This window comes from Lactuca serriola, chromosome 6, assembly GCF_051521515.1.
Source record: "Lactuca serriola cultivar US96UC23 chromosome 6, Lser_US96UC23_V15, whole genome shotgun sequence".
NCBI lineage: Eukaryota > Viridiplantae > Streptophyta > Magnoliopsida > Asterales > Asteraceae > Lactuca > Lactuca serriola.
In genome coordinates, this window is record NC_136413.1 from 7,047,810 (window position 1) to 7,057,644 (window position 9,835).

Consider the following 9,835-nt stretch of genomic DNA (forward strand, 5'->3'; position numbering starts at 1 on the left):
CAGCTTCGGAAATGTTTAGCGGACGAGACGGCAGTCGTTCCTCTTGAGGATATTCAGATTGACAAGAGATTCAAATATGTGGAAAAGCCAGTGTCCATTCTTAAGAGCAAGACAAAGACACTGAGGAACAAAGAGATTAGAATAGTGAAGGTTCATTGGAAGCATCATAAAAGTTCAAAATGGACCTAGGAACCAGAGACAGAGATGCAGGCGCATTACCCTGAGTTTTTTTCTAGCAGTGACTTCAAGGATGAAGTTCGATTCAAGCGGGGAGAGGTTGAACGCCCCGATTCTCGGTATGTAGCCTTATTTTATTAATTTATTTATTCAGTTCCATTATATTTTGTTTTTTTGAAGAAAAATATTTATTTTGGGTTAGACTTGGATTAAAGTTGCAAGAAAAAATGGTTATAGGGGTAAATATTATCATAATGGCTTTCCTTAGGGGGCTAAATTATAAAATATAGGCAAAGCCCATAATATTAGATCTCTTGGAGGGCTGATCGACCCTCTCTCTTTTGATTTATCAACATAGGGTTGATCCCTAGTAATCAAAAAGAATAAAAAATATGCAAGCATGTGGGTGTGTGTGAAGCTACAACATAAAAAAGGAAGAAAGGAAGAAGAAAAAAGGTGAGGGTATGATCAAGACTACGAAGGAGTGAAGGCTGATCGATGGTAAAGACGAAGGGGATAAGCATGTGGTTATCGATTTCTTGGCCAAATAATTATCAAACCTAATTAAAAGCTTTTCTCTTCATCCCTTATTTGATTTTCCTCTCATCACCATCATGAACCACCATGGCCGCCAGCCTTCACCACAACCAGTTGACCACCACTTCCTAATACGTAATGGTGGCAGTGGCCAATGCCCCTCCAACGCAAAATTGGCTTAATGGTATAGAAAAACCTAACAATACTTGTGTTTTATCTTTTACCATCACACTTTGCTTTTCCCTTAAAAGCATTGTACTTTGTGTCATGGTTTGAAGTTAGACTTGTCCTTTTGAATCAATGACTTATTGCTACTATTAAGAACTTAATTTCAAAGTTGTGAAATTGCATAAGAATACCTATTCTTACCCTATTTGTAGAAACTATAGAAAAATCATCGGGAGTTGAATCTAGAATCCGTAAATTCTCAAAGGTCAAATTTCAAGTGTACTATGTCCCTTATTTTTTTTCTTAACTTGACGTTGGCTCTAACTGAGGTGAAAATCTTCATTTTCACAGACTGGTTCAAAATTAGCTACATTGATTTGATGGTTTGTAAAATCATAGAAAAGTGTAGACAAATCGTATGGACCTGTATAAGTAGTCCATTGAAATCTAAAAAACTGAACTACGGAATATGGAAAAATATTGTAACTTGGGTGTGTTTTGGTAGTGTTAAATTGGTCTCGAATAGGCTGCTATTTTGGGTTGAAATCTGGAAATTTAATCAAGTAGTTTGTTTACAAGCTTAGGGTGAATGGCAGTCATTTTTCATCTTGATTGGTATTTTTAGGAGTATCGAAATTAGACTTGGTATAAGTGGGTTTTTCACTACACTGTGTGATGTTGTGTATGCTTTACTTTAGCTCGTGTGTGATTATAAGATGTGTATGTGGGTATCCCTAGGCTGGGTTAGTGTCTAGTGGGTGATCGGACGTTACCAATCTGTCCCAAGGGCTCGATGAACTGAACATAGGGGATCAAGCGTAGCTAGTGTGTCCCAATGGGATTATGTTCAAAGGATCAGCCGATGTGTCCCAAGGGCTCGATGCGCTCAATAAGTGGGATCAGACATAGCTATGTGTCCCAATGGGTGTATGCTTGTTTCTGATTTGTTCTTTGACATGCATGTATGGTTGTGTGACTAATGTTGTTACATGTGTGTTAGACATAGTTTGTATGATATGATATTGTGTATATATGAAATTCACTAAGCTCTATGCTTACCCATTTTCCCTTAAAAATAATGTTTCAAGATTAGTAGGTACTCTGCATGGTAGGGCGTGATAGTACACACTGGATCGGGACGGATTTGTAGAGTTTTATGTTAAATTGGATTATGTTTTCTTTGATTTTGGAATTTACAACTATCAAATGGTTTTTGAATTTACTTTGATATATCTTGAGGTTGTGGTTTTGATACTTCTTTCGAATAAAAGTTATGGTTTTTTATTATAGTTATGTTGTTTTAAAAAGTTCAAATTTATTACGATTATTATTATTTTCCGTATAAATTTAAACTTGTCAAATATTTAGACCTTCGTATTTTTTTATAAGTAAACTCGTGTAATATACGAGTGTTACACTAATTTGTTATAATAGTTATGTAATTCAAGATCGGGGAACCATCCATGCTTAAGTTGGTTAAAATTTTCTTGTATGAGGAAAATTTCTAGGAGGAACACATGCAACTTCAGCCATGGTGGAATGGGCTTTTGAAAAATCAAAAGATAATGAAAAAAGTGCAACATGAATTCATATATTGTCAATTATGTCATTCTTAATTTAGGCATGCAAATTTGGGTCTCATGTTACAACAATCGGTATCAAGGTCCTACCTTAAAGATATGTGCAATTTGTTCGAAGATAGATCTTGATTTGACAAATTCATACATGATCAAATTTTGAACACACATTAAATTTTGATCCGAAGAAATATTTCATGAGATCCTGTGATCTTTCATGAACCGATAATTCATAGTGGTCAAAGCTTTGTTGTTGATTTAATTGAGGTTCCCTATATGTTGAACGCAATCTCTTTGGATTCAAGGTAAAAAGAAAACAATGAGGCGGTGCTGATCCAAATCCGTGCAAATGAGTGGTGAGTCAATGAAATTTGATTGAGAGTCTAAGTCAAAATTGGTGTTTAAGGGTATATGTGCTTCCAAGTGCTTTATGTGTGGTTCGTATTCAGTGTTGCATTTAATTGTGGATGTGAAGGAAACAATGATTTTGAAGCTCCAATTTGAACGAAAGATTAGATGTTTGGAATGAAAGGTAATTATGTTTTTATTTTTTTTTACTGAAAACTCGATTATCATTATTAGTGTTTTAACTATTTTAACATGTTTATATTTATTTTTATTGTTTGGTAGGCAATGAAGAGTTGTTTTTACAAGAACTCACTAGTCACTAGTAATATTATCTTATTATGTAATTGGATAGAAAGGATAAACAAAGACATACGTTTGAACGATGTTCTTTTTTGATGTTATAGGTTTGAAAACTCTTATTTTGTTTTTGAACTTAGTTATATATGTGAGTCTTATGTGTGGGACACATTTGTACCATTAAGTAAACAAATTATTATTTTATATTAGTCGTGTTTTGTGTGATTTAGTTGAATTGTTTTCATGTTAGTAAAAGAATAACATAGTCGGGTTATGAAAAAAACATGATTATGCTCGTTTATCGTTTTGAAAGAAAAAACCATGATTCTTCAAATGTCAGTTAATTTCTAAAATCAAACTACATAATATTCACAAATTATCATTAATCAATTAAATCACTACCATCAATTTCCCTTGGCATAGACGTTGTAAATGCTCAAAGCATTTGAACACAACTTCTTGACGTTTTCATTCTTTTTAGCCACCTCCTCTACTTGACGAGTCTTCTTCCCAGCGCTAATGCTCTTTCCACACGTCTCTGCCGTCGTCATTGCAGCCAGAATCTGAACCCCCACGTCCAACTGATCAGGCCCTGTCAACAATGCACTGGTCGCATCCGCCAGCATGTCCACGATGCTTGAGTAGCTCTGGCTACAATCTGCCAACGTTTCCTCTTCTATCGTATCCTCCACAACGTCCTTCTCCTCTTCCTTTTGCCTCGTAATCTTTATCAACTCAGCTGTGGCCACCGCTTCACGCAATGCAGTCTGGAGTGCCACAAAGTTCGCCTGTTTCAAGTTCTTAATGTCGCCGATGGATTGAGTTTTGAGGACCAAAATGCAGAAGTCTTTCTCCATAGATGGTTCGCATGCCTTCGCAATCACGTATGGACTCACGGTTCGAGTTTCGTTTTCGATTGGGTGCATCACTGGATGAAGCCTCGCATACGCCCCAAGGAAGAGCGAAAAGAACACGAAGAAACATGTTGATGGACCCATGATGCTTGGTTTGTTAAGAATTATGAAAATTGGACTGTGGTACGGAAATTATTCTTGTTATAAGAATGAAGCTAAAATTACGGGGAGAATCTGGAAATTACTAAAGATAAGGGACTGGTATCGGGTGTAAGTAGATGAAGGACCTCCCATTGCGAGGAACATATGCCTAATGACCCGGTAATGTTTAGTGGTCTGCGATAAGTACAAGAATAGACCCTATACTTTGGCTTAAGTTGCAAATTAATCCTATCTAAAATATTTAATTACTATTTACTTGATATTATCTAAGGTCAGCTAAATCTTTACGTGTGATTTAATTAAGTTCAATTAAGTCTTTACATGTGATATATGGATCAAATTTGTATTAAGATTGTATTATAATCATAAAGTAAAGTTAGTGTTGTCTATCAGGCCAAAAAGCGTCTTTTCCACGCTATTTTCGACAACGTTTTGTTGTTTTCGTTTTTTTGGTTGATTGGTTTATGTGGTTGCAACTCTTCTTTCTCTGCTATTCTCTAAATAAATTATGTTGTTGAAAAAGTAAATTTGTGATTTGGTAAAATATATGTGCAGTTACATATTAGAAAATTAAGTATATCAACTAATACTAGCGATAGAAAATGTCCATCATTAAGTACAATCGACGACGGAATAGCCAATTATCAAAGATAAATGCTTTTAAAGAAATCCAGTAATGGACTACTCACGAATCAGCGACATGATAAATTTGTCGCTAATTGCTACTAAGTTTCTAAATTAGTGAAATAACTGACCTACATTTGTGTCCTTAATCATGTTGATAAGTTTAAGCCAATTATGTTGATAAGTTTAACCCCTATCGTCGCTAGCTCTGTATTCCGTCACTATAGTTGGTATTAATCCAAAGTCCAAAATCACGTGATATGTTCTAGGGGTATTTTAGTCCTTTTTTTGTAATTTCCTTTATGTCTTCAGGAGTTTGATTCAGTAAACGCCATGTTGGTATTAGCTTGGTAGTGGGTAGAAGTTCCTGTTTCATCGGATTGTTTTTAGCTATTTAATATCCTTATTTGTTGCTTTTTCAAAATAAGAGAGAATAACCAGAATTTTTGTTCTGTTCCTTTCTCTGTTTTTTAGATACGTTTTTTGTTTACTTGGTATTCACCTGTGTTGTTATTTCTCACATCTGGTATCAGAGCTTCAGGCAGATTCTCCCACTGGTTTATGCCCAAGTATCAACCCCGATCAACAAGTATGGGTGATAGAAGTGAGAAAGATGGTCAGATTACTTTACACTACCCTATGTTGTCAAGAAGCAATTATGTTGCCTAGGCAATAAAAATGAAGGTTTTTATGCAGGCACAAGGTGTTTGGGATGTTTTTGAGCCTAGAACAACAAACACTGTAGTTGAAGTAAAGAAGGATAAATTAGCGATGGCTGCTATCTATCAAGGGATACCGGAAGATCTCTTGTTATCCTTGTCAGAAAAGCAAACAGCCAAGGAGGCATGAGATGCCTTGAAGACGATGTTCATTGGGGGCAGATAGGGTAAAGGTGGCTAGGGTGCAAACTTTGAAGGCGGAATTCGAGACTCTAGACATGAAAGAAGCAGATATTGTCGATGATTTTGCTGTTAAAGTGGGTAATATCGTCCGCAACATTAGGGCTCTTGGTGACAAGATGGAAGAATCATATGTGGTCAAAAAAATGTTACGTGCAGTGCCCTCAAAGTTTGTGCAGATCGCCTCAACCATCGAGCAATTCGGAGACTTAGACTCGATGTTTATGGAAGAAGTCATTAGGAGATTAAAAACATAGGAAGAAAGGATTCGAGGGCAGGGAGACAATGAGGAAAAGAAACTACTTCTTACCCAAGAATAGTGGAAGGCAAGATTCAAAAACACAGGTTCTGGGGAGTCCTCGTCAAATCAAAGACATCAAACACCTGATGCAGGAAGGGGACGGAGTTGTGGGAGAGGACGCAATCGAAGTAACCGTGGCGGACGAGGTGGTCGTCATGGCAGCGGTTCGAACCAAGATCGACAGGGGGCCATGGTTCCACCGGTAGTCACGATAAAAGCAAGGTCAAGTGCTACAACTGTGAAGATTTCGGGCACTATGCATCAGAGTGTCCTAATCCCCGTCGAGAAAGAAATCAAGAGGCAAGCCTTTCCAAATTACACCTACACGAACCGACCTTACTATTGGCAGTGCATAAAGAGATCTTCCTGAATGAAGAGAACATCACACCTGAGTTTCTAACCATGCGAACAGATGGGTCAAACTCAAATATGTGGTACTTGGACAATGGGGAGAGCAGCCACATGACAGGACAGAGATCGGTGTTTTATGAACTGGATACAAGTGTTAGAGGACATGTGAAGTTTGGAGATGATTCCGTGGTGCTCATAGAAGGTAGAGGTTTGGTACATTTATAGTGTAAAAATGGTGAGAAGCGGGTGTTACCTGATGTCTCCTACATTCCCAGCCTCCGTACGAACATCATCAGTTGTGGTCAACTTGCTGAAACTAGGCTCATGGTGGTGATGCTTGGAGATTTTCTGTGGGTTTACAGAAGAAAACGTGAACTTCTCATCAAGGTAAAGAGAGTTTCTAATAGATTGTATAAAACATCCCTGGAAGTTATTAAACCAGCATGTTTGTTGTCTCAACAATCTGACTAGACATGGCTTTGGCATAAGCGCCTTGGTCATGTCAATTTTCAAGCTATGAAACTCATGGACGAAAAAGAAGTGGCTGTTGGTTTGCCAAGTATCGTCCCACCAACTCAACTCTGTGAGAATTGTGTGATTAGTAAACAATCTCGTACACCGTTCCCCTCACATACAAATTTTAGAGCCCAAAAGGTTCTACAACTTGTGCATGGTGACATTTGTGGTCCTATTACACCACCGACACCTGCTGGTAATTGGTACTTCTTTATGTTAGTTGATGATCATTCACGTGTGATGTGGACTTTCATGTTAAAGACGAAATACGAGGCGTTTGATTACTTCAAGAAATTTCGTGCACTAGCCGAGAACGAATCTGGGGAAAAGCTGCTGACATTTAGAACCGACCGGGGAGGAGAATTTCTTTCGAAAAGGTTTGAAGCTTACTATCAAGCAAACGGAATCAAAAGGCACCTCACAGCACCGTACTCACCACAGCAAAACGGGATTGTAGAAAGACGGAATCGGACCATGGTCGAGATGGCGAGAAGTTTGCTAAAAGAAATGAGCTTACCTGCTTGGCTTTGGGGGGAGGCCATTCGACATGCCACTTGCATTCTTAACTGGGTGTCTAGTAAAGCTTTACAGAACCTAACTCCATATGAGGCGTGGTCGGGAAGGAAGCCTAACCTAGAACACTTAAAAGTGTTTGGGTGTACAGCTTACATGAAGGTCAACCCAATAGGTTTGAAGAAACTTGATGATCGGAGTAAAGCTGCAATTTACTTGGGTCAGAACTTGGAACAAAGGCTTACTGTCTCTATGATCCAGAAACAGGAAAAATACACGTGAGCATGGATGTGAAGTTTGATGAAAAAAGAAAGTGGTCATGGTGTTCTCCAAGCGTTGGATTAAGCAATTCAGCCACATATACAACCTTTGTTTTTGAAAATGCAGGGGAAGACCCATGTGATGGTATTTATGAAGAAAGCTACCAGACCCCACCTGTTGAATCAAATGAAGTGTCACGTGAGCAAGAAGGAGCTGAGTTTCCAAGTCCAAATGTCTTCACCCCAGAAGCTTTGCAAACCTATACCCCTTCAATGACTAGTTCCAGTCCACCTGCTGCAGAGGGCCCATGTGAAGAAAACTTTGAATCATCTTCATCATCTAGTAATGCTACGCTAGAAAGATATCGAATCTTGTCCGACATTTATGCAGAAACTGAAAGAATTGAGCTTGATGAAGAGTTATATTTCATGGGAATGGAGGAGCCTACAACATTTGGTGAAGCCACAAGTGACGAGAATTGGCGGAAAGCAATGATAAATGAGCTCGAGGCAATTGAAAAAAATGGCACGTGGAAGCTAACGACTCTTCCACCGGGCCACAAAGCCATTGGTTTGAAATGGGTGTACAAATTGAAGAAAGATACAAATGGTAATGTTGTCAAACATAAAGCGATATTGGTCGCTAAAGGTTATGTGCAGCGGTATGGAATTGACTATGAAGAGGTGTTCTCTCCGGTAGCTCAAATTGAAACAGTGTGCCTACTACTTGCTCTCGTAGCTAAGCAAGGATGGCAAGTAGATCATCTTGATGTAAAATCAGCATTTCTTAATGGCGACCTCCAAGAGGAGGTATATGTATCACAACCAGAAGGGTTCGTTAAGGAGCAGCATCGAGAGAAAGTATATCGACTGTACAAAGCCTTGTATGGCTTGCGTCAAGCACCAAGGGCGTGGAATGCAAAGCTGAATGGGTGTTTGAAGAAGTTTGGATTCACGAGATGCGCTCAAGAACATGCCGTATACACAAGACGCAAAGCGGGTCAACTTCTGGTGGTTGGTATATATGTCGATGACTTGATTGTGACAGGTACAAGCGTGGCTGAAATCAAGAACTTTAAGCAGCAAATGAGTGCTGAATTCGACATGAGTGACCTCGGGCTGTTGTCTTACTATCTGGGCATTGAAGTGACTCAAAAGGAAGGTCGGATCCACTTGAAGCAAGCAGCCTATGCTAAGAGGGTGTTGGAGATATCGGGCATGATAGAGTGTAATCCGACTAAATATCATATGGAAGCTAAGTTACATGTTGGGAAGGACGGGTTGGGAACACCGGTTGACTCGACATACTATAGAAGGTTATTGGTTGTTTAAGGTACCTTACGCACACTCGACCAGATCTTATGTATGCAGTTGGTGTGGCGAGCAAGTACATGGAGAAACCCACACTACGACACCAAAAGATTGTGAAACATATACTGAGGTATGTGAAAGGTACTATAGAATATGGGCTTGTCTATGAGCAGGATAATAGAAATCTTGAAGTATTGGGATATACGGATAGCAGCCTGGGAGACGATTTAGATGATAGCAAAAGCACTGGAGGCATGTCATTTTATCTCAACAAGAATTTGGTGAGTTGGAGTTCCCAGAAGCAGAAAACAGTTGCACTCTCGAGTTGTGAAGCTGAGTTCATGGCTGCTACAGCAGCTGCATGTCAAGGTATTTGGATGGCTGGTCTGTTGTATGAGATAACTCGAGTTGATTCACGTCCTATTCGATTGTATGTTGACAATAAATCCGCCATGAGTTTAATGAAAAACCCGGTTGTTCCACGGTAGAAGTAAACATATCAACACCCGGTTCCATTTCATACGAGATTGTGTGGAAAGAGGAGAAATTTCAGTCCTTTATGTACGTTCTGAAGAACAACGAGCAGATATCCTCACGAAGGCTCTCCCGAGATTGAAGTTTGCTGAGATGCGTGATCTGTTGGGAGTCAAAAACCTGAGTTGAACCCATTGGATTAATGGGGAGAACTATTGTGGCTAATATTTCTCTATGAATAATTAAAAAAGAAAACCAATATATGAATAATTATACAAGATCAATATCGTTAGAGTTTGATCATTTCTCTCTCTCTCCCCTAACAAATTTTCCCCTCCTATCCCACTTATTTCCTCTTAACGATAAATTGACCCACATCCTTGTTTCCACTAGTCATCATCATCTACTTTGGTTTTGCTACTCTGATAATCGTTGCCTACTCCGGTCTCGTATCATATGGTTGCTC

The 9,835-nt window shown here is 38.8% G+C and overlaps 2 protein-coding genes across 2 annotated transcripts; one reads left to right on the top strand and one right to left on the bottom strand.

Moving 5' to 3' along the window:
• Positions 1 to 3,508: 3,508 nt before the first annotated feature.
• On the bottom strand, positions 3,509 to 3,961 carry LOC145059483 (uncharacterized). Its single transcript, XM_079007333.1, has one exon. It carries the CDS (start codon positions 3,959 to 3,961, stop codon positions 3,509 to 3,511), a length of 453 nt encoding a protein of 150 aa, XP_078863459.1.
• A 5,014-nt stretch (positions 3,962 to 8,975) lies between these two features.
• Positions 8,976 to 9,383, top strand: LOC145059484 (secreted RxLR effector protein 161-like). The gene has a single exon (XM_079007334.1). The coding sequence runs from the start codon at positions 8,976 to 8,978 to the stop codon at positions 9,381 to 9,383; it is 408 nt and encodes a 135-aa protein (XP_078863460.1).
• Positions 9,384 to 9,835: the final 452 nt, after the last annotated feature.